This window comes from Terrapene carolina, unplaced genomic scaffold, assembly GCF_002925995.2.
Source record: "Terrapene carolina triunguis isolate 2854851 unplaced genomic scaffold, T_m_triunguis-2.0 Scaffold69, whole genome shotgun sequence".
NCBI lineage: Eukaryota > Metazoa > Chordata > Testudines > Emydidae > Terrapene > Terrapene triunguis.
In genome coordinates, this window is record NW_020664420.1 from 56709386 (window position 1) to 56735859 (window position 26474).

A 26474-nucleotide genomic window follows, 5' to 3' on the forward strand; every position below is an offset into this window, starting at 1 on the left:
ATAAACACATGAAAAGACCTAGGTTTACAATTTATGATTAAAACTCTGTCTACACAATATACAGAGACATAAAATGTAAAAGCTTAAATATCTTAGAAACAGTAGCCAATCAGTTGTTTTAATTGTCATATTTGAATTCAGCACATCAAAATACATAATAATTAGCACATTTTATCTCTGAAGCAGACGACTTCTCAAAAATTGTAGACCAGTGTAATTGTAATGAGTTAAGAGTGTCAGAGGTAATTTTATGTTAAAGGATGAGATTTTCAAAAGTGCACTCAGCATTAGCCTTACTCTGGTGCCTTTGAAGACAATGGTAAAACTCCCTTTGACTTTGGTGGGTACAGAGTTAGGCCATAGCTAAGAGCTTTTGAGTACCTCATCCAAAGTGGTAAATTTACCACATGCACAAAAACCACTTTGTAAAGTTAAATAAGTCAAATCACTAAAAGTTGCAAATAAATAAAAAATTGTAATTCAGAAAATCATAAGTTTTAGAGCAACTTGACTAAAAGTACTTTAAATTACTAAAGCCTGTTTTTACAATTGTGTATTTAAAACACATCTTAAAGTAGGTCTACAGTGGAGTTGGCCTTGTAATTTCCAGCTCAAGGAAACATCCCCACAGTAAATCTGATCAAGCTTGCGTACTAAATATCAAACCTAGCCACAGTGGCATTAGCCACCCGAGTGTGTACGTAGGGCTTCAGATAGGATCATACTCGGGGAGGCTAGCCCATCCTGCCACTCGCACTGCTGCAGGTACACTTCTATTTTTAATGTGCAAGCTGTGTCAGAGCTAGCACAGGTATTTCTACCTGAACTGAAAATTATACTTCTGTCTCCAGAGTAGATGTACCATTAGTCTACTCCAGATGCATATTTTTATAAAGTCGTAAATTTAGGCTGATGGTTCTTATTTGATGTTCCAGTCCAATACCAAATAAATCAGTCATTTTGTAAACACCGAACAAGATTTACTATGAGAAGCAATTTGTACCTTGGTCATGGCCACATTAGCAATGAGTACTATAATATTTAGGAAGGTTTTGTTTTCTGTTTGTTTGATAGCATTCAGTAATGTTCAAAACACATTTATTTTTCTTAAAGATATGGTTTGAAACACTTCCAGTTGTTTTCAAAGAACAATATCTGCAATGCAGTCTTGTTTGCTATGAGACCACTATTTGATGTGCACATCTTCATCTAACTTGTTTCTATGGAAACTGGATCTCCATTGTATTGTCCATTTGAAGTTAGCTGTGTTTTAAGACATCAAAACCCTTGAACAGTCTAGATTAGGGAATTTTGTTTTGTATTTTTAAATGTTGATTGGGTCAGAGTCTCCTCTCATTCACACCACTTTTACACCATTATAGCTTCACTGACTTCAGTGGAGTTATTCCTTTTTACACAGGTACCACGAAGGGAGAATCAGACCCACTGATTTTTGCTTTTTGTCTTTAAGATTTTTCCTCTTCCTAGCAGCTGTTGAGTATTGGTATAAATCATGTGTTTCTTTGTATTTATAAGCCATTGCGACAGTGATACAATCACATAGCACCTATTTTGATATAATTTCTAATAGAGGAGAGAGAATTCCACAGTTCTTTGCAAACCACACAGTCAGAGATGTCTGTGGACACAAAAGCACACCAACTCATATTCACAAAAGACTGGCTCAGGCTAGTAAGGTGCATGAAGAAACCAGGGAACTGAAGGTGGCCTATTAAATTGTATGCAGTTATGAGTGTCCTTTTTTTAAAATAAATTAGGCCCTTAAATTTGCTCAGAGAATAGTTCCTTAGTGATAACTTATCCTTAATAATCTTTATTACTTATTGGAGAAGCATTTAAAAATACCGACACATGTTTGAAATAGTTTTCTGATTTATTAATGTAAAACTTTGCATTCTTTATGAATCTTTATAACATATCAACTCCACTTTCCCCTTTTTACTTTCAGGTATTTAGAGTATACACCATAACTGTCTCAAAGAATGAGATATTAAATAATGTGCAAAATATATTTGCAGCTCCAGGGTAGGTCAGCAGAACAAAGTAGGTAATAGCTGCTATTAAATCAATGTATTAGTCTCAAAACACGATTTCCAAAGTCTCAAAATCCCCCATATGAAAGTATCTTTCAACCCAGAAAGTTTTTGTAAAATCATTACCTATATTGTACCAGTATATCGAATACCACATTATCCACCCTGATCATTCATTGAAATTTGGTTTGTCTGTGAAAATTATTACACATCTCCATGATGTAAAATTTATTTTATTGTGAGTTCAGTGGTATGGCTGCAGCCTTTTGAGAGTCATGCTGCCTTGAGCCAATAGAAGCCAGATGTTTTGTGAAGGTGAGGGGATGTCAGGAGGGGGGGGGGGGGAAGAGTTAAAGAAGCTATATTATGTGTTCTTTGAAGGGGATTACACATTCTGCCCTTTCATGGTGGAGGAAAGGGTTCATATTGGTGGTTGCCTGAAGGGAAAATGGTTAGCACAGTATCAGTGTAGCTTGAGACAAAAATGACAAAGCAACAGCGGTACTTTAAAATTCTTCTTTAGACAATTGAAGCTTTTTTATAAGTAACTTGATCTCAGAGTCAGAATAATTAATATTTGTTTCTTTTGCTATACTGGAAGCATCTGGGGAAAAAATAGAAATAAATTAAATTCTGCCATCCTTACTCATGATAAATAGTACCTTATTCAGTTTGTAAACCCATTGAAATAAATGTTACTGAGCACAGAGAAAAACACTACTCACTGTGTGAAGATGCCAGAATTAGATCCTTTAAATGGAAAATAAAGATTTTTAACAGAGTTTAGCTTAATGAAACTGACTTCACTTCACTGATTTTTAGCACAATCATGCAAATACGTGGTGAGGGGTGGGTGGAAGGAATCTTTATTTTTAAATAAACATTATGTTTACATAAAACAATATACTGGATATTCTGATTTAGACATGATCGCAGACTTGAGTGCTTTCTGCTATTACTGAAGCAGAGCTAGTACTATACCTTTTTCCTGTCATAGGGGAAAGTAAAAGCAAATAATTGTTACTCAGATTTTTTTTTTGTCTGTTCTAGAGTAACTTTGACAAATTGGATACAACATATATAGTACTGAGAACACTATTATCTGTTCATACCATTCACCATAGTGTCTATTAGGCATCTCCTCTCCCCTTGTGGAAAAAGACCTTAATGTGTTTCATTCCGTTTGTTCAAAGTCGTCCCTGCTGTAGTCTTTGTGGCACAGTATAATCAATCTTTCTACTCAAAGGTTAACACAAACTGCTGTATTCCCAAGACACAGAGGATATGACAAAAATATAATTTGTAGAGGGAAAACACTGTATGACCTCTGGTAGTGAAAGGTCTTCAAACACCTTCTGTGAAACAGAATAATTTAACAAGTGGTTTTATGCTAACTAAAATGAATTACTATTGACATATTTAATCAAACAAAAAGAGGGGAACTGGAGTGCACAGTAGTTGTAATAATTTTCACTAAAAGAATAAAAGGAATATAGGCATGAAATTTCTGTTCTCTTACAAGATTCTCTAACGTAGTAGCTGGCATGTTGTGGATACTCCAATGACTACATAATTGATCAAAATCATTTTAATATCATTAATTTTTCTTTATAAGTATCTTTAACTAGTAGTTGATTAGATGCTTATATGTATTTTCACATACACCTCTACCCCGGTATAACACTGTCCTTGGGAGCCAAAAAAATCTTACTGCGTTATAGGTGAAACCACGTTATATCGAACTTGCTTTGATCCACCAGAGCATGCAGCCCCGCCCCCCCCGGAGCGCTGCTTTACCGCGTTATATCCGAATTCGTGTTATATCGGGTCGTGTTATATCGGGGTAGAGGTGTAATAAAAACATAGGAATGACCATATTGGGTCAGACCAGTGGTCCAGCTAACCCAGTATCCTGTCTTCTGACAGTGGCAAGAGCCAGATACTTCAGAAGGAATTAATAGAACAGAACAATTTGAGTGATCCATCCCCTGTCATCCAGTTCCAGCTTTTGGCAGTCAGAGGTTTAGGGACACCTGAACATGGGGGTGTGTCATCTTTGCTAATAGCCATTGATGGATGTATCCTCCATACCCTCTACTTCTTTTATGTATGTAGTTACATCTTTGGCCTTCACAACATCCCCTGGCAATGAGTTCCACAGGTTGACTGTGCAGTGTGTGAAGACATACTTCCTTAGTTTGATTTTAAACCTGCTGCCTATTAATTTCATTGGGTGACTCCTGGTTCTTGTGTTATGCAAAGGGATAAATAACATTTCCTTATTCACTTTCTAAACACCATTCATGATTTTATACACCTCTTTCATAATTTTATACATCTCTTTCATGTCCCCTTTTAGTCATCTCTTTTCAAAGCTGAACAGTCCCAGTCTTTTTAATCTCTCCTCAGACGGAAGCTGTTCCATACCCTTATCATTTTTATTGCCCTTCTCTGTACTTTTTCCAATTCTAATATATCTTTGTTGAGATGGGGCAACCAAAACTGCACACAGTATCAAGGTGCAGGGGTACTATGGATTTATATAGTGGCATTATAAACCTATTTATAATCTGTTTCTTTCCTAATGGTTCTTAACATTCTGTGAGCTCTTTTGACTGCTGCTGAACGTTGAGCAGATATTTTCAGAGAACTATCCGTCATGACTCCAAGGTCTCTTTCTTGAGTGGTAACAGCTAATTTAGACCCCACTATTTTATATGTATAGTTGGAATTATATTTTCCAATGTGCATTACTTTGCACTTATCAACATTGAATTTTATCTGCCATTTTGTTGCCCGATCACCCAGTTTTGTGGGATCCCTTTGTAACTTTTCACAGTCAGATTTGGACTTAATTTTCCTGAGTAATTTTGTATCATCTGTGAACTTTGCCACCTCAATGTTTACCCCTTTTCCCAGACCATTTCTGAATATGTTGAACAGCAGTGGTCCCAGTACAGATCCTTGGGGGACCCCACTATTTACCTGTCTCCACTCTGAAGACCTTTTATTCCACCAACCATTTATTCCTACTCTTTGTTTCTTATCTTTTAATCAGTTACTGATACTGAGAGGACCTTTCTTCTTATCCCATGACTGCCTACTTTGGTGAGGGTTACCTTATCAAAGGCTTTGTGAAAGTCAAGTACACTCTATCCACAGGATCAAACTTATCTACAGTTTGTTGACCCCTCAAGGAATTCTAATAGATTGGTGAGGCATGAGTTCCCTTTACAAAAGACATGTTTACTCTTCCCCAACATATTGTGTTGGTCTGTGTGTCTGATAATTCTACTCTTTACTATGGTTTCAACCAGTTTGCCTGGTACTGAAGTTAGGCTTACTGGCCTGTAATTGCCAGGATTGCCTATGGAGCCTTTCTTAAAAATCAGTGTTGCATTAGCTATCCTCCAGTCATCTGGTACTGAGACTGATTTAAGTGATAGCTTACATACCACAGTTAATAGTTCTGAAATTGCAGAACTCTTAGGTGAATACCATCTGGTTCTGGTGACTTATTACTGTTTAATGTATCAATTTTTCCAAAACCACATCTACTGATGCCTCGATCTGAGAGAGTTCCTCAGATTTGTCACCTAGAAAGAATGGCTCAGGAATAGGAAACTCCATCCTCTGCAGTGAAGACTGATGCAGAGAATTCACTTAGGTTCTCTGCAATGGCTTTGTCTTCCTTGAGTGCTCTTTTACCACCATGAGTGTCCAGTGGCCCCACTGATTGTTTGGCAGACTTCCTGCTTCTGTTGTACTTAAAAAAATATGTGCTGTTCATTTTTGTGCCTTTAGCTAGTTGGTCTTCAAATAATTTTTTTGGCCTGCCTAATTATACTTTTACACTTGATTTGCCAGAGTTTATGTTCCTTTCTATTTTAATTAGTAGGATTTTACTTTCAATTTTTAAAAGATGTCTTTTTGTGTCTAACTGCCTCTTTTACTCCGTTGTTGCCATGGTGACATTTTTTGGTCCTCTTACTGCTTTTTTTTTGGTGGGGCGGGGAGGGAGGACGACATATAGTTTGAGCCTCTATTGTAGTGCTTTTAGGAAGTTTCCATGCAGCTTACAGGCATTTCACTCTTGTGACTTTTCCTTTTAATTTCCATTTAACTATGCTCCACATTTTTATGTTCTCCTTTTTCAAGTTAAATGCTACCGTGGGAATTTCTTTGGTGTGTCATCATCCCTCTCCCCCCCCCCCCCAAGGATGTTCAATTTAATTACATTATGGTTGCTTTAACCAAGCGGTTCAACTATATGCACCTCTTGGACCAGACCCTGTGCACCACTTAGGACTAAATCAAGAATTGCCACTCCCCTTGTGGGTTCCAGGACTCCAAGAAGCAATCATTAATGGTGTTTAGAAATTTTATCTCTGCATCCCATCCTGAGGTGACATGTTCCGAGTTAATATGGGGATAGTTGAAATCCCCAATTATTATTGGGTTTTCTGGTTTTGTAGCCTCTCTAATCTCCCTGAGCCTCTCACAGTCACCATCACCATCCTGGTCAGGTGGTTGGTAGTGTATCCCTACTGCTATACTGTTATTATTCAAGCATGGAATTTCTGACCAAAGAGATTCTGTAGTACTGTTTGAATCATTTAAGATTTTTACTATATTCGACTCTATGCTTTCTTTCACATATAGTGGCTACTCCGCCACCAGCATGACCTACTCTGTCATTCCTATATATTTTGTACCCTGGTATTACCATATCCCAATGATTATCATCAGTCCACCAAGTTTCTGTGTTGCCTATTATATCAATATCCTTATTTAATACCAGGCACTCCAAGTTTACCCATCTTAGTATTTAGACTTCTAGCATTTATATACGAGCATTTTCATGTGATGTAATTGAATGGGACTCTTTCATTTGACTGTTTCTCCTCAGTTCCTACCTGTACATTAGCAACTTCTATCCTCTTCTTTTTACTAGGACATACATTATCCCCTTCAATAAATCCTTCCCTCAGGGACGACTCTGTCCAAACCGTGTGTTCCTCCACACCTGTTGGCTTTCCCCAGCCCTTAGTTTAAAAAAGCAGCAAGGTATAGCTTACTTATTGAACTCATCTATGAACTCAAATTCTGAATACTGTAGAAAGCTGTAGGAAACCTGCTGAATGACAGTTACAGAATTTATTTCCTAACAACAGAATAGTCAGTTATATGTGATAGTTTATCAAACTGCCACGGCTTGGATTACAAATTCAAAGCTCATGATTTGAGGCCATCCCTGTAGTAATGGGAAGCTCTCATTTTGTGTACATCCAATTTAATCACAAAGGGAAAAGTTTCCTTTGAAACAGTGTGTCCTGAAAGAAGAAGAACAAAAAGTAGGAAATATTTGATCTTAGGAGTCCAGTATGGGTGTCAAAATATTGTTGTGAAAAAATCTTTCACTGGAAAAGCTACTGTGAACTGTTAATTGATTTATAGTAAATAAACCAGAGAGACTGAGGGAAAACATTAGATTAGTTATGGTTTTGTTGCAGAATAATAGACATATATAAAGGAAAGAATTTTTTTCATTTTAGTAATCCGTATTAATGTTTAATGGGCACCGACAGGTTTTTAAAAAAAGAGTCCCAGTGTCTGGCCTAAGGAATTAAGAATCTAGTACTGTAAATATTTCATACGTATAGTACCTCTTATCCTACACCTTATTTTCCCCACAGGACTCCTGCCTCATTCAGTGCAAAGGCTGGACCTGCTCTGGGACTGAACCAGGGTTGTGTAGTGAAGGACACTGTTGTCTGTAGGACCCCGCTTCATTTGTTGCAGAAGTTGGAAGGTGTGTAGTGAATAAGGCAGAGAATTGCAGGGAGAGAAAGAACAGTCTCATGGCTAAGGGTATGTCTACACTACAGGATTAATCCGAATTTAGATAATTCGAATTTGGGAAACAGGTTGTATAAATTCGATTGTGCGCGGCCACACTAAGCACATTAATTCGGTTTTTAACCACATTAATTCGGTGGTGTGCGGCCACACTACCCCATTAATTTAACCACAGTAATTCGGTGGTGTGCGGCCACACTAACCCTAATTCGAATTAACAAAATCGATTTAGGCGCTACTCCGTTCGTCGAGGTGGAGTACAGAAATCGATTTTAAGTGCCCTTTAATTCGAATTAACTGGCTCTGTAGTGTGGACGGGTGAAGGGTTAATTCGGATTAACGCAGCTAAATCCGAATTAAAGTCGTAGTGTAGACCAGGCCTAAGGCAGTTCTGTGCCACCCTGGAGAATTGGATTGTATCCCTGCCTCTGCCTGTGAGATGCTGGGCAAGTCATATAAACCAGACTTTTCATAGATGGTCACTAATTTTGTGTTCCTCACACTAACTGTGTGTTCTGGTGCCCAACATGAAACACCTGGGGCCAAATTTGCACAAGTGCTGAGCCCTTACAACTGCAGTTGAAACGATTGGACTTGCGCTTTGAACATATTCTGTGTTATATAATAAGTATTCTGAAAAATCAGTGTCTAGTGTTTTAGGTTGACCACCCAAAATTAGTGGATACTTTTTTTTGCCAATTTTGGTCTTAATCATTCTGTGCCTCAGTTCTCCATCTGTAAAATAGTGATAGTAATACCCCCTAATCTCACAGGTATGCTGTGCAGATAGTCATTAATGTTTGTGAAACATTCATACAATGGTGAGACACCCAGAACGAAATTAATAATTTTTTATTCAATTAGGGTTTGGATAGTGTGCAGTAAATAAGGCTTGGGGCCACACACTAAATGAGGAGGGTACAGAGAGATATTGAATAGCTACTCATTCACAGAATGACGCAGGGGTCCTATGGAAAAATAACATGCGATCATATAATTAAAGACTGTATCATAAGGCACATGGGGGACAAATTAAGATAGCACAAGCAACCTTAATTCTGACATTTCCTAACTTTTCAGTGCTTGACTTAAATGCAATCTTAAAATATTTTAACGTATTTTTTTGTATATAATGCTTGCACACAATGGTATTTTGGGACTGCTAGAAATACATTGTTCAGGCTACCTGAACTTCTTAGTGCAGTCCTGGATCTTACAAATGATGTAGCAGAGGAAGAACTCAATGGCACTATTACTTAGAGACAGACTGGATCAGGGGCAAAGGAGGAGAGAGATGCTCAATATAGTATAGAGGCGACAAATCGGGTGACAGGGAGAATAGTGGAATTATTGATACTGATGCAGAAAGAGGAAGGCTTGGAAGGGAAGAGAAAGTTCAGGTTCCACCATTCTGAACCTGAGTTGATCTGAGACACCCTGAATGAAATGATGGAGAGAGAGGTGTAGGTCTGAGAGGCTGAGGGATTTTAGGGGTCTTCGGTCTATAGGTGATATCTGAGGTCCCCTAGATAGAGTATGGGGAAAAATGGGGAGGAGGACTGATCTAACTCTGAGGAGGTGGAGCCACTGAAAAATGCTGGAGTTAGAGGAGGAGGAGAACCAGGACTTTACATAATGGTATTATGCTAAAAAATGAGATGCAGATTGACAATGCTGAAAGTGGCTGCTGGAAGACAAAAACAGAGAAGTCCTTTGATTAGATCAGAAGGAGGTTGTTGATGGCCTTGGCAAATGCCGTTTCAGTGTAGTAGAAAGGGGAGAAACCAGATTGCCAGTGATCCAAGAGAGAATTAGAGCAGAGAAAGTCATGGGAGTGGGACTTGACTGCATATTCCAGGAGCAGAGAAAGAATAATAAAACAAGTACTCAGTTTAAATGGGATGTTTCAGGGCTTGTCTACACTGGCAAGTTTCTGCGCAGTAAAGCAGCTTTTTGCGCTCAAACTGCAGATGTGTACATGCTGCCAAGCCACTTTGTGTGCAGAAATTCCTCAGTTGCATCACTGCAAAAACACCACCTCGGTGAGAATTGTAAGGCTATTTGCGCAGAGGCTCCAGAGCTCTATTGCCAGTGCAGACACTTGATTGCTTTCTGCACTGTAATTGGCCTCTGGAGCTGTCCCATAATGCCTCAAGTGACTGCTGGAGACATGTGCCTCTCCCTTTTCAAAGCACCATTTCTGACAGCCCTTGCGTGCTGTGCTGATCTTCTCCAGGACACACAGCAAACCATTAATGTGGAGAGAGAGAGAGAGAGAGAGAGAGAGAGATAGAGAGTGTGTGTGTGTGTGTGTGTGTGTGTTTGCTGTGCAGAGAGCCCAGGGAGGGAGGCAGGGGCTGATGTCAGGGTTTCCCCCTGCCTCAGGACTGGTTGCTTCCTGCTGCTGTCTGAACATACAAGACAGCCTGCTGACACACACTCTGTCCCCCAAAACACACTGTCTCTCTCTCCCCTTCCCTACACACACATACTCCCTGTCTCACACTCTCCCCCTCACTCCACCCCACACACACTTCAGTTGTAAAGCAGCTGGCAATGTAGAAGGATGCCCATGGAACAATGGGATTGGGAAACCTGCATCATGTGACACTGTGCCTGCCCCATGAGGCATTGCAGTAAAAGCATGACACAAATGTGAACCACATTGTCAAGGAAAATATTTTATATTAGAATGATACCTCATTTTATATTAAGGAAAATAATTAAGTGGATGAAGGTAACTTTTTTGTTTTAAAAAATAGCAAAACTAGATTTTTAAAAGAAACTCTGAATCTGAAGATTGTAAAAATATATTTTAGTAAATGTAGTCTCAAATTGAGTAGCACAGGCAATGACATGGATTAAGTCTGACTGGAATGCAAATTCATTAAAATCTCTCTCATACATAGCCATATTGTTACCTGGGGTTTTCTGAACATAAAGCTCTTGGTAACTTTTACTCTTGGCAAGGCAGTGGCAGGAAATAAATCATGTTTGACACAAGCAGTATAATACAAGAGTGCTCTTACTTAAAGCTACACTGTATTTAGTCTCAAGCACTTACACACATATACAACAGGGTAGTAAAAACACGACAATCCTCAATTACCAAAGTCTGGAGCGGTTTTCGAGTGGTACAGCGACAGACATCCGATGGCATTTCTTCTGCCTGCCATTGGGGACCCTCAGATGTGTCCATGAGGTGATGCAACTAGCCCAAACTTCTCCTCCCTTATTTATTGTGTTAGTGTGACAATAACATATCAATCAAAAAAACTGGTCAAGTAAGCAATTTCAAAGGTTAAGCAAGGAGTTTCCTGAGACCATTAATTAGACAGATGTGTTTTTGTGAAGTCCACATGCTTGAAGGTCCTGACAAACACATCCCAGAGGACAAATATAGATAAGCTTCCTTCCTTGTGCTAAGGATGCTGCATAGGCCCACTAAAGGCCTATTGATCAGACTGTTTTTGGCGGTAAGCATGATAATCGATATGCCAGCTACCGGTAGTGATCCAGACAATTTACTGATCCACCAAGATCTCCCCGTATAATATCACTCCTGTCCTCCTCCCTCCTTCAAAAAACATGTAACCTCTCCGACACAGATTTTTCTACCCAACCCCTTTTTCCCAGGGTTCTTTAATTTTTCTTTCTCAAACAGATGCTTCTTCCCCTTGGACTCTTTGACGTACCTTTTCCCAGCCCTCTTAAATGTGATTCTTGCTTACTTGTAGTATCTCCTTAGACCACATGGCCATGCCTCAAGGATTCTATTTCAGTCACTACTGGATGTTTGCTCTGCTGTTAAGTCTTTCTCTTTCATACTCAGATCCACAGATCCTCATATTGATTTCATGCAGCAGGCCTTCACCCTATTAGTAGCTTTAGAGGTATAAGTAGTCCTGTTAGTCAGTGGCAGGAAGGGGGTGTGTCAAAGTCTCATAAGACCCAGACAGTTCCTGTTCTGTCTCCACTGCGTCTGCCCATTCCCCCAGAGCCTCAATAGGTGCAAGTAGGCTTGCTCCAGGCCAGGGATTCTCAACCTTTTCCTTTCTGAGGCCCCCCCATAACATGCTATAAAAACTGCACGGTACATCTGTGTCAGGGCCGTCAATAGGAGGTAGCAAACAGGGCAATTGCCTGGCACCCCAGGCCACAGGGGCCTCCATGAAGCTAAGCTGCTCAAGCCAGGGTGGCCGGGCTTGGGGCAGTGGGGCTTCGGCTTTCTGCCCTGGGCCCCAGTGAGTCTAATTCCGGCCCTGCTTGGCAGATCCCCTGAAATCTGCTTGTAGCCCCCCAGGGGACCTCAGACCCCTGATGGAGAACTGCTGCTCCAGGCAATCCCTGCTGAAGAGCAGAAACTAAAATGAAAAGAACGCTGCTCAAATGTGATTCAGAATTATTAGGACTGTGCTGACAGGCGGTTGCCTTTTAGCCAGAAATAAAGCCCTCCTTTCTGTTTGCCTAAGATTCCAGCAACTTGAGCCCTTCTTACCTTCATGGAGTACAATATAATGGACAAAAAATAGTAGTGTATCTGCAGTAGCACAGGTAATGGGAATGCCGGCCCGTGCTAACTGCCCCAGGTACAAACCCAAATAGACCCTGTGGAAGAATAAATATATATTGTATGCAAAGCTGATTATTTAAATGTATTTTTAAATGTCTGGGGTTGTTGGTTTGTAAATCTGCATTTGGACAAGTTAGTTGAATTTAGCAATAGGCTGCCATTTAGAATAGGTTCTATGAGACATACTAGCATAGATGGCATAACAAATTTTGTTCAGGTCTAATTTGCTTTGTTCATTTTGCTGAAATTGGCCCTATTACTTCAGCAATTATTATCTGACAGAAGTTTTCACCTGGGATATTCCTCTTTGAAGACCAGAGATTGGAAGCCTAGTTGAAATCATTGAACCAGGACCGTTTATAAACATGACAGAATCTCTTAGGGTTTTTTTGAAAGACTTAATTTTCCCCATACCAAGTTAATGATCATGAATTATCAGTGAATGAGTTGAAGCTTAGGGCTGGTCTATACTTAGCCGCTAGTTCGGCGGCTGGAAATCGAACTTCCTGGTTCGATTTATCGCGTCTGGTCTGGACGCGATAAATCGAACCAGGAAGTGCTCGCCGTCGACTGCGGTACTCCATCTCAACGAGAGGAGTACCGCGGAGTCGACGGGGAGCCTGCCTGCCCCATGTGGACCGCGTCTGAACCGCGGTAAGTTCGAAGTAAGGTATGTCGACTTCAGCTACGTTATTCATGTAGCTGAAGTTGTGTACCTTACTTCGACTTGGGGGGTTAGTGTAGACCAGGCCTTAGACAGTTATCATTCTGACTTCCTATTACTTAATACAAAACTTTTTTTAAAATGTGTTGGCACTATAACTGTAATTTAAAAATTAAATAATGAATTCCTTAATCATAAGTTATCTCTTCATTAGGTATACGTAGAATTAAATGAAAGGACTCATCGCTATATATTTACCACAAATTAAAAGCATAATTTGTTAGTTGAATATCTGTTCCCCTGTGTCTCTAACATACAGACAGAACTGACATTTGCTTAGAGCAATAAAATGTTCAGTTATTGTGTGGGTGACTGCAAGCTGGTGGAGTATATAAAGCTAGTTTGGCTTAGGGCAGCAGAATCCCTAAGGATAGCCCTCATTGTCACCATTTTAAGTCTTTTTACAAGATTAAACATAAATCAGTGTGGTTAAAACTGATTTTTGGCAAAAAAAAAATCTACATTTTACACGTAGGTTAATTTTTCTTTTTCTATGTTCTTGGGCCAACATTCTAGAACTTGATACAGGCATGGTAGGTTATGGGAAAGCATGCTGATTTGTTATAATACTGTATGTACAACTGCTTCCTGTTTGCTTGGGGAGTGATTTTTAGGAAGGAGTCTTCTGCAATCTGCAGTAATGGACTGAAGAATGCTACTATATCTAGTTAAAAATTGTCTGTCTGTAAATATATCTTGTAGCTAGTGAGTCTGCTTTCTGCAGCACGTTACGTTGACATTATTGCAGATTAGGTTTTCTTTCTTGTAGCCTGGGCTTCTTAAGCAATAATACTTTTCAAAAAAAGATATTTTGAAATGTATGCCTATTTTCATTATTGACTTCAGAAATGATCAAATTGACAAGACTACGGAATTCTCATCTTTCTTTTATATCTCTGCAGTACTCTGGCTTCTAAATCCAGCAGAGTGCTCTGTAAATATCCTTTATTGAAATTCTTGTTGAAATCGTGGACGCATTCCTTTGTTCCCAAGAACATCTTTAGAGAGCTGATGTGCTCTTTTTTGATCCTGAAATGTCAGGAAAAATTGGACATTATTATGTAAATTAAGGATAATAAAGGGTTGATATCTCTTCATGCCACAGGCTTTCTTCATTCAAATCTATGAAAGACTGAAAACAGTTCCTTCGTGCACGAGCCATACCAATGACTGTATGAATACTTTTATATTACTGTAGTTTGCTAAAACTGTAGAAAACTTTATAATCTATTATAATCTCCCCCCCTCCTCCTCTTATCTTTTCTCTTTTCTGTACAGGTGATTTCTATTCACTCATTTCCAAGCTGCTAGGAGAAAGGGAAGATGTTGTTCATGTGCATAAGTATAATCCTACCGAAAAGGCAGAATCAGATCTTGTAGCTGAGATTGCTAATGTAGTCCAAAAGAAGGATCTTGGCTGGTTTGATGCCAGAGAGGTTACAAATCACGATGAAAGGGCCAATACTAGTCTCGCCAGAAACAGAATTCACAAATTTCACAGACTAGAATCCACCTTGAGGCCACCAGAGAACAGGCATTTCTCTTTACAACGTGATGAGGGAAGCTGGGAAAAAGAACATACTGGAGGTGGGTTAGGGATTCATTTTAAGTAATGTACTGCAAAGTAAGAGCTCTGATCCACATTAGCAAAATCTGAAGGGAATATCAGTTGATGCTTGAAATAATTTCACAAAAAGATGTAATTATGAAATTTGTCTTTTTACATCTCTCATGATTACATAAATCATAAACTTTTCCCTCCCATTATCAAGAGTGGCTATAGTCTACTGGAAAAATTGAGTTAGAATAATCAGATCCAAATAGTTCACTTTTGGGGCTGTTAAATTGAAACATTGAGGGTTGAACAAATTGTGGTTAATTTGGCATTCTGCTAAATTGAAGTAAACAACTATGGATATAGTAGTGAATTAAGGTGTTTTATTTTTCCCTTTATGCAACTGGCTTCATTGAAATGACTAATGGGCGAGCTTGTTGACTTTTTTCAGCTGACTTGACTTGTCAAACATCAAGATTGTACAAGCTTTATTTCTTGTAGTTCCATTAACTATTTTTCTTTAAATGAAGAAAAGTAGTTGTTGTTATTGAGGAATGGTCCAGAAAGTCAATATTTATTTCTTTATTTCAAATCAGGATTGGCTACTCTAATTAGCAGATTAAAACTCATTCCCTTCAGGTTTCTATGACAGCAAAAACAATAAAAGCATATTTGTTTTACTTGTGTTGTGGTCTCTGTGATATTGATTGTGTTTAGTCTCGCTAATGTGGAAAGGCAGATAATACAGCATGTGAAGAGTATCTGTTATGTATGCATGGCAGCCATTTGTGTGTGTGAGATGTAGCAGTACAGGCTGCCTTTATGTTGCAAACAGCCAGCTTGCTGTTTCCAAATACATTTTCCTTACAAACATAAATTATTCATCATCCATTTGATTTTTTATTTGCAATTTAAAATATGAGTATGGAATGCCTTCTGCTCACATGCAGTTCAAATATAGTGTAATAATCGCTAAATACAGGATTTAATATTTAATAGAAGACCAGAGATATGGACTTCTAGTATTAAGTGTTGCTACTTGCTTTTAAATGAAATACAGCCACAGTTATTGGCAAGAGAGGCAGGGAGGAAAGGTTGAGGAATGTTCACTAATATGGCCCTGATTTTCTTCTCCCATATGCAAGTGTAAATCAGGAAGAGCACCATTAAAGACTGTGAAGTTCAACTGGTACTAGTGTATGAAAAATCAGGCCATATGACCAAGAAGCACGTATTTTCCTGCAAAATAAATTCTCTAGGTCCAGAAGGTTAAGAAATATGATTTTGAAAAGAGAAATGTTAGAGTAAGTTCCCTTTCATTTTAATTGATTGAGTGGGTGAATGTCAGTGAACTGAATAAAATGCTGACTTGCTGCACCATTTAGTGTGAGTCCTGATTACAGAAAGAAGCAGCAACTTGTTTTCAGTATTGCTGTGGCATTAATATTTTTGGTTGCAAGTATAGGATTTGGTTGGTTGGTTCATTTTGGGTTTTTGTTTGGCTGTTTGCTTTTCTGGGAGGGTGGGGGGGAGGTTACTTTGGACAGTTGACCTGCCTGCAAGTTTTTGAAACAAGAGAAGCAAAATTGATATGTTTTCTTTAAATATTTTAAAATCAAAGTTTATTTTCCCTTTTAAATCTATACAGCACTGCTTATTCACAGAAATTCTGGACTACAAGGAAGTTATCAGCGCCATCTTTTGGCAAAAGTGGTTATAATAAAGTGAAAAATCTTTAATCACACATTTACTCTCTGGAAGGGAAAGTATTTATGCACACTAACATGAAATATTGTGTGGCTTCTCAGTAGCAGATTTCAATTTGGAAAGAAGCAACTAGATACATTGGATGCAAAATTATTTTAATTCTTGTATTTATGTAGTTTAAAAAAAATAATAATGGTACCATCCTATGCTGTGGCTGCAGATGAAGATACTGCAAAAATAAAACAAAAATCACACTAAACTTTACATGCTTAGTTGCCAGATCCTGTTGTCAAGTACGTAACTCAGATAAACTTGAAACACTTAAGGTTTCTTAGCACTATACCCACTTTCTCTTAGTTGTATTTGTTTAATAGTATTGATATTTAGTATTAGTTTAACTTCAAGTTTTTAAGTTTTAATTTCAGTAATATTTTACTTCTGCTTTTTTTATATCTATATCTCAATATTTTTCTTACCTGAATTGGTAAATAATCTGTGTCTGTGTGTGTGTGAGACACACACATCATTACGTTTTTCTTCAAGTAATATCCCTATGAGTGCTCCATATCAGGACGTCTGCGTACCCCTGCATGCTTTCTCAGAGATTTTCGTCGGCAGTGTCCGCAGGTCTGTGCCTGCGCCCTAGACACCCTTGTGCTCTGCTACAAGTGAATGAAGGGAGGGGGCAGACACACTGCCACTCCAGTTTCTGTCTCAGCCACCTGCAGCTTGAGACAGAGTGTCACAGTGTACGTTAGGTAGCATGCTGTGTAGCTAGTTATCTCACTTAATCTATTTTTTTCTTTTCTTTTGTAGTTTCTTTATTTTTTGTTATTTAGCACAATTTGTGCTTTTGGGGGGGGGAAGGGAGGGCCTTCCCTTCCCTTCCCTTCCTCATTTACTGGGCCTTTGTTTTTTTTCTCAGGCCTTGATCCACAGCCTCAAGCACCAGTTATGCCCAAAACCCCAGGCTTCAAACCCTGCCAGACCTGCCGTAGGTCTTCCCCTGCAGCAACAGACATTCAAGCTGCCTCCGAGAGACTCATGTCCTCTCCAGGTTTTAAAAGCAAACCTAAGAAATTAAGGGAGGACAGACTAAACTCTTGTTGATGGAGTGCTCTCTGAGGCCTGGGGGTCTGATTCACACTCCTTGTTGCTTGGATCTGGTTGCTCAGAGAGTCTCAGCAACCATCTCTGCCACAACAGTAAGCAAACAGAACCACCCAGACCATCAAAGAAGAAAAGACCACATTCTCCTGGGACAAGAGAAGGGGAAAGTCACCCCCTCAGTGGGTCTCAGGAGACTTCATGTCCCGATATGGGCTCCCATCACCTTTGGATCATGGCACCGGCTAAGACTACCACACCATGCACCAAGAAGAACCAACAACCTAGAGTGGCCTTTGAAACTCAAGGATTCCAAAGCCCAGCTGAAGTAGTCACTGATACTGTCTTCTGTAGCCAAGCCTGAAGGGCACACCAATTGCACTTTGGTAGCCCTGACATACTGACTCCTATGCGGTCCCTATCCAAAGTCACCATTACCATTACCAGAGTCACCATTATCCAGAGCCTGAATCACCATTACTGAGGGGTACCAAGAGACTCTCCATAAGTATTAACTAACCTCCCAGAGCTACTTACCCTCCGATACTACCATCTTCAACGGTACTCATCCTCTGGTACCAACATGATCACCAGTCCCATGCAAAGTTCTGTAAGGTACAGAGAGGTATTTCCAGCTGGTACTGACACAACATCCTCTGGTAAAGTCTCACTAGCCAACCAACCATTGACCTCCATTACCAGTACAATGACAGGACCTTCTTTGGGCCCTAGTACTGACTTGACCACTGGTACCAGCATCACTTGACCCTTTGATAGATATAGTGATGACCTCTCATCCAATTCTGAGGTCTATACAAGATTCCTCCACATTATAGCCTCCCTGTGGAGGAAACTCCCAGCAGGAGATTCACCCAGCAACCTTCGCAAGAACAACTTTGGGACCCTGCCCTCATTCTTCATGCCCCACCACAGTGGGTTTATTGCAGCCGCTTATGACAACCAGTTTTACAAGGTCCCATCTCATAAGAGGACATGTCAGGAGCAACAACAGCCACGCTTGGGTTCTGCTCCCCAGGAGGATCTTACAGCGGAGCAAGACCCAGATGAGAGAGAAGAAACACCACCTTCCCACAGATGATCCTCCTCACCACATGAGACTGGCATGCCTCCCCCACCATCTTATGTTGATGATGTCATGGCCTTTCAAAACTTTATGAAATGAATACTGGTGGCCCTACATATTCCGTTGGAGGGTATACAGGAAACCCAGCATTCCCTGTTGTACATCCTTCATACATCTCCTCAAGGTAAAATCACCTTGCCCATCAATGATGCTCTCCTGGCCCCAGCACATATGGCGTGGCAAACTCCAGCTGCTATACCGCCTGCCTGTAAACAGGCTGACAAAACAATATTACATTCCACCCAAGGGCTTGGAGTATTATTTTCTCCCACCGTACACCCAACTTCCTGGTTGTCGAGGCCATTAACGAAACAAACAAGCAACGGGCTAAAACAACTGAACCTTCTGGGCCTCAAAAACTATTCCTCAGTCTCTTTGCAATTCAGAGTAGCCAGTTAACAAGCCCTGATAGCAAAATACGATTTTACAAACTATTCAAAATTTTTAACTTTTATCGAACACCTCCCTCAGTATTAGAGGGAACAATTTCAAACCCTCAGAACAGAAGGCTAGACAATTGCCAAGATGTTTCTCCAGGCTTCACTCGATGCTGCTGATACTGCTGCATGTTCCATGGCTACGGTAATAGTCATGCCCCAAGCTTTTTGGCTGCAGTCCTCTGGCCTCCCTTGAGAGGTACAAAATACCATTCAGAACCTTCCCTTCAAAGGGCCCAGATTGTTTAGTGATGCCACAGATGGATCCCTTCATTCTCTCAGACTCTTGGGTGACACTATGATCTATGGGCATCTATACACTTTGCAACAGAGAAAATACAGTAGATTGCAGATGGCTCAGCAGTCTCGCCCAGTCCACTGTCAGCCCATAAGGTGGCTGAACTGGCTAGGACGAAACCCAGGTTCACTAAGAAAGGGCCATCCATTCTCTGTCGTGACCACTGAGTCAGTGACTGCCTCAAAACAACCATTTTGTCCCATTGGTTGAGGGTCCCAATCCCAAACTCTCTCCAACTCCAGTTTCTATGCTGCACCTATCCCCCATCCACCCTTATGGGGATCATCTCTCCCATATTCTACCTTCCTGGGAGCTCATCACCTGAGACAGGTGGATCCTGGAGATAATTCCACAGGTTACTCCATCCAATTCAGCTTCTTTCTGTGGCCCCACCCTTTCCCTCTTCAGGCATCCTTCTCGCAAGAGTCTCTTGAGGCAGGAGGTGCTTCTCTGGACCCAGGATATTGGTTTGTCTCCCTCAACTGTCCCAATGCATATCATATCACTATGCAACCTTCTCACGGAAGTTTCCTTTGTTTTGTGGTAGGCAGATACCACTACCCATATCACATCCTACCCTTCAGCTGCTGCATTGCTCCAAGGGTCTGTACCAGAGTGCTCTCAGCCGCCATGGCCCATTTTCACCAGATATAAATTGTCTTTCCCTAGCTGAATGATTGGCTCCTGAAAGGTCACTCACTTCTCAAGGTATGGGCAGCAACCAGCATGGACCTATTTCTGTTTCACTCTCTGGGCCTCCTCGTCAATGCTGAAAAGTCTCCTTTCACACCCCTCAACTAATAGACTTCATTGTGGCCACTCTGGACCCCATCACCACCAGCGTATACTTGCCCAAGGACAGATTTGCCACAATGTCCAGCCTCATTTCAACAATGCAACAGAACCCACAAACCACAACAAGCACTTGCCTACAACTCTCGGGCCATATGGCAACCTGTACATTTCTGACACCCTTAGGAAGATTACAGTCTCGGTGTCTTCAAGCCTGGCTGAGAACTATCTGTACCCTCAACAAGCACAATCTATCCAAGCAGGTGTCTGTACGTTGGAGGGTTCTTGATTCTTTAAATTGGTGGAGGCTCCACAAAATGTTTGCATGGAAGTTTTGTTCCTGAAGCCTCCTCTGACAAGGATCATCGTTACTGATGCCTCCCTGATCTGATGGGGTGCACATGTCCGAAAGTTCACAGTTTAGAGCAAATGGACTTCTCAGGAGTCAATCCTTCATACCAACATGTTAGAGCTTGAAGCAGTTTGTTATGCTTGCCAGCACTTGCTACCCTACATCAGGGATCACTCAGTCAGAATGATACTAGACAACCAAGCAGCAAAGTATTATGAATCGACAAGGAGGAGCAAGATCCAGGTCCTTATGTGCCAAATCCATAAAACTATGGAGTTGGTGCATATCGCACAGCATACAGATATCAATGGTTTGTCTGCCAGGACTACAGAACACAGTGGAAGACTACTTCAGCAGGCATTTCCACATCAACCCACAAGTGGGAGCTGTACAACGAGGTATTCTAAGAGGTATGTCTTACTTGGGATCATCCATAGATAGATCTCTTTGCAACTCCATCCAATACGTTTCTGCTCGAGGGGAGGATGCGGCCACAATGCAATAGGAGATGCCCCAGTCATTCTTTGGCCTTGTGTACTGCTATATAAAGGCTTTCATGAAACCTTCAGTCCTCAAGAAAAACAAGAAAAAAATAGTAGCCAAGTGTAGTTCCCAGAGGTGGTTTGCGTGTCTCTGCAACTACCTCTCCACCTTCCCCTGAGCAAATACCCTCACCAGGAGTTGTGATCCATCACCCAACCCAATCTCCTGACATTTCACTTCAAGGCATGGCTACTGAATGGCTTTCTGATATAGAACAGGTCTGTCCCCAGCGGTGCTTAAAAGTAGAAAACCCACAACAAGAAAAAACTTACCTGCAGAAGTGGAAATGCTTCCATATTTGGTGCAGCCACCCATCTACATCTCCTCTAGAGTCTTATCTGATACACATTCTCAATTTACCTGCTGAATTTAAAAACCACAGGCTTATCACTGAGCTCCATTAAGGTTCACCTAGCTGCTATTACAGCTTTTACCCCATCAAAGGGTTTTCAGTCTTCATCTACCCAACCACTAAGAGATTTATCAAAGGCCTGTTCAACCTCTTCCCATTTTATCAAGAAGCCAACTCCACCATGAGACCTTAACTTAGTCCTCAATGCACTGAGGAAATCCACCTTTTAAGAACTGTCCTCTCCTTATCTTATCCCTTAAGACCTCCTCCTTCATAGCCAACACTTCAGCCAGGAGGGTAGGGGAGCTTGGAGCTTTGACTGACCACCGTACACAGTGTTCTGCTGCAGTAAGATGATGCTATATCCACAACCTCGGTTCTTACCTACAGTTATTTCAGAATTCCACATTAATCAGGAATTCACCCATCGATGTTTTATCCTAAGCCCCACTCATAGAGAGGAGAAAGGAGCCTAAGAAGAGCTCTCACCTTTTACCTCAACAGGTAGGACTTGATGTAGGCTTTTCATCTCAGTTGCAGAACGAAAGAAAGGACATCTGATTTCCAGCCAAAGACAGTACAAATGGGTTGCAGAATACACCTTAATCTGTTAAGAAGCCTCAGGCATTCACTCTCTTCCCTCCAGAGTGACTGTTCATCCACTGGGGCTCAATCTACCTCTGTTACTCTACAGAAAAACAGGCCTATCTCAGACATCTGGTCTTTGATGCACACATTTTCCCAATACTGCACTCTCTTGCCTGCTTCCAGATCTGATGCGGCTTTCAGTGGTGCTGTTCTATGATCCGTACTGAATCCACCTGCTCAGTGTCCCCCTCCTCTGTATTTGAGATACTGCTTGGGAATCTCCTGATGTGGAGCACCCATAGGGACTCTACGCAAAAAAGGAGAAGTCGCTTACCTTGTACATTAACTGGAATTCTTCTAGATGTATCCCTGTGGGTGCACTGTCCTTTCCCACTGCCTCAGAGTCTTTCACTGGACTTTCATGGTTGAGAAGGAACTGTAGTGGTGGTGAGCCCATCCACTCCCTAATTACCTTCATTGGGGTATCTAGGGCACAGGCGTGGACCCACAGACACTGCTGATTTAAAAAAAAAAAATCCAATCAAGAATGTGCGGGTGTGTGCAGATGCTGACTTGGAGCACCCATAAGAACTTCAGTTACACTTCACTCTCCATCTTGAGTGTGTAGCATTTACTCACACAAATATTCCGATTAAATTCAATAGTTATTTTACATCTGTAGTTATTTTACATCTGCTGCTGGAATAGTGTGTCAAGTTGTGGTGCCCAAACTTCAAGAAAGATGTTGCTAAATTGGAGAGGGTTCAAAAAGGAGTCACAAGAATTATTAAAGGATTAGAAACCTGCCTTATATTGATGAACTCAAAGAGTTCAATTTATTTAACTTAACAAAGAGAAGGTTAAGAAGTGACATAATTACAGTCCATAGATATCTACAGGGGGAACAAATATTTAATAATGGGCTCTTCAGTCTAGCAGAGAAGGTATAACATGTTTCAGTGGTTGGAAGTTGAAGCTAGACAAATTCAGACAGGAAATAAGGCTTAAACTTCTTACGGTGAGAGTAGTTAACCATTGGAACAATTTACCGAGGGGTTGTTGTGGATTCTGCATCACTGACCATTTTTAAATGCAATTAATTATTTTTTCTAAAAGATGAGCTGTAGTTATTTTGGGAAAAATTTATGTCCTGTGTTATATGGGAGGTCAGACTAGATGATTACACTGGTCACTTTCAGCCTTGGAATCTATGAATCTCTCTGCATTATCTAAAACTGCATCTATCTTGTTGTGTCATGGATAGAGATATGGTGGTTGATATAGCTGGGTCCTGAACCATTCATGGCTTTGAAGATTATAACTAGGACCCTGAACTGGTAAAACAAGTAGATTTGGAGCTGAGCTAATGGAGGATGCAGAGTACAGGGTGATGTGCTCACAATGGCTTTACACCACTGAGAAGCTGGCTACCATGTTCTGTGCAAGCCAGAGAAGTTGTATTGTTTCCAACATTGGTCTTGGATACAATGAATTGCTATCTGCAAGTGAAGAATACCTCGATCACTCTGACTTGGATCCTCCTCTGAGATGAAGTAAAGAGTCGCCTAGCAAATGGAAGGTGGAAGACAAAACCAGGCTCCAAGATATTTGTCCTTGACTCTTAAATTGTTGATTCTTGCAAATATGATCAAATTTATTATCTTAGTGCCATGTCAAAAACTGTGCTGAATGAGAGATCTATGTAATTTTAATTCCTATATAACATATTTGTTCTTTCTTGTTTCTCCACACTCAAGTCGTAAAAGTCTCTCACCCCATCTACTCAGACCTTTCAACAGTGGCTTATCACTTGTGCTTATGCAGAGAGAGACCTAGAGGTGAACACATCAACTTAAACCCAGTTATAACATGATTTGGCTCTGTCCACATGGGCTGGCCAAACTGTGTTATAATCTAGTTCAGTAATCTTGTGTAGTTACTTATTTCCATACTATTTTCATTTTCCTCTGCTATGCTAAACTTCTTTTGATTTTGACTAAGTGAAAGTGCACCAAAAGAACAAGGTTTTGGGGGAAAAGAAATGGAATCAAGATGTGACTATGACTGAGCAATAGATCTTGCTGAGAGTGCAGGAGACAGGTATGGGTGGGGCCTTCTTCACCTTGAGCTCCCTCAGGCTCAATTTAATGACACTACCTGTGGAAAAAAGTGTGAGAAGGAAAAGAAGAGCTAAGGGGACACCTCACTCTACCCTGCAAAAGAAAAAAAAAGGGGGGGAAGAGTTTTATGTTTAATTTTTTATTTTCCTTCCTCATTCTGCTGTTCTCAGTAGCCTAGTCTGCAGAACAGGGTTCTGGTTTCAGCTGCCCGAGGGGAAACTATACCATGCAGAAAATAAGAGAGGAAAATTAACTCAAGCCCTTTGGGGAAAGAGGAGCCTCCCCTGTCATCTCCCTTTGCCCTCCCCTTCTCCCTATAGAAAATATTTTTAAGCAAGAAAAACTCCTACGCGAAAAAATGAGTGGCGATTCTCTGTTTGTTCATGCGTACAGAAACTTTTCCAGCACATCATGAAGTGTTGCTTTGTGGATATTTGCCGTTAAGGTATTCTTTTTAATATAATGCTGCCTCATTAAACTTTTTTACCATTTTCCTGTATTGCCATAGAGGAAAAAATCCAGCTGTAATATTTTGTAATGGGGTGATCTTTCCCTTCAAAATTACGCAAGAAGGAACTGATCCAATGACTGTAGAGCTTATATTTAAAAGTGGGTATTTACAATAACATATTTTGATTTAATATCTGCACTACTGCAAATAAAATTAAATGTAAACTATGGCAAACCATTGCCCTGTGGATCTGTTCTTGTATGTTCTAATGGTTCTTCTTTTTCAGAAGCCATGCAATAGATATTGTTTCACAGATGTGATTGTCTCATTTTACAAGTGACTTACTTTTTCCTCTCATAAAAATAGAAAGACTTGAATTTTAAAAACATACTCCTCTAGAGAAGCAGATGTCATACAGAAATACAATTTATTTTCCTATTGCAAATATTGTTTGGTGTTCAGTATTGTTTATTTGTCTACAGACACACAGACATCATGCAATAGGAAAATAAATTGTATTTCTGTATGACATCTGCTTCTCTAGAGGAGTATGTTTTTAAAATTCAAGTCTTTCTATTTTTATGAGAGGAAAAAGTAAGTCACTTGTAAAATGAGACAATCACATCTGTGAAACAATATCTATTGCATGGCTTCTGAAAAAGATGGGATGGACAATATAAGACCCAAATGATGGTTTAATGCTAGATCTTGGGACATAAGGATTTCAGAGGCGATTCTAAATTATTTTATTTTGGCCAAGAAGTCCCTGGATTCACTTAATTTCATTGCTTGAAGAACAAGGTGGAACAGCCCTCTCAAAAAAAGTCTTCAGTACTGAAATCATTTTGTTACTGCAGAAAATTTGAGGTAAAAGCAAAAAACAAAAAAAAATAAAAAATTAAACCACAAACAAAATTAGCCAAAGCCAGTATTTTTTTAATTTTCCTAGTTTCATATTTCTTTTTCTCTTTTGGTACAAACAAGGAGACTGACTCAAATTAGTAGAATGGCTCTCTTGTTATATTACTATGCTTTTGATATATAGTGTCAAAATCAGATCTGGGTTATATAAAAATTGCCAGACATTTATGTCCTCAGAAGTAAAGTGGGTCATGAGATAAATGAGGACAGATATTCCCTTCTTCCCTACCCCACCCCACCTTTTTTTAGGTCTTTTCAGATACTTCATAATAATATCTAGCTCTTTTTGTCAATAAATTACTTGGGACTATGTAATATGTGATCTCAGGCTATGCAGACTATACATAGTAAAGGAGGTGATTGACTCCCAAAAGCACATAAGTAAATCCTGAAAGGTACTGCTAGTTTGTTTGGGCCACATCATTGTTTTTCTTTTGTGCTGCTTGCTTCTTCCCTCCCTGTGTTTTTTATAGAACATTTTTGTTTTGAAAAACATGATAGGCTTGCCCTGCTTGCTGTCAGTCGCCCACTTTTGATACCATTCTAATTAAAATTAAACTGGAAAACATTAAAAGTATTTTCAAAAAATGCCAAACTAATGTGTTGTTAATAGAATTATCTCTAAACTATATATGCTGATTATTCGAGATAGCAATTTTGTATATATTTTATTCATTCTTTCAGTGTACTAGGAACATATACAACTGATAATAAAACAATATTCTGTGCATATATATATATATATATATATACATATATATATATATACATATATATATATATATATTCTATTAAGATGAAGAAGAGAATAAAATCAAAGGCGGGTTCTCAATTTTTCTGTCATTTTTCATAGCTCAGGATGCTACTGCTTGTGCATGATATATATTTATCATAAGA

General features: G+C 39.9%; 1 protein-coding gene across 1 annotated transcript in view; it reads left to right on the forward strand.

Moving 5' to 3' along the window:
* Window positions 1-26474, forward strand: part of PAM (peptidylglycine alpha-amidating monooxygenase) — a 229897-nt gene that overhangs the window by 175279 nt on the left and 28144 nt on the right. Inside the window, exons 12-13 of the mRNA XM_026649269.1 lie at window positions 14489-14797; window positions 23843-23923. Coding sequence (XP_026505054.1) covers window positions 14489-14797; window positions 23843-23923 — 390 coding nt within the window. The remainder of the gene's footprint in view (window positions 1-14488; window positions 14798-23842; window positions 23924-26474) is intronic.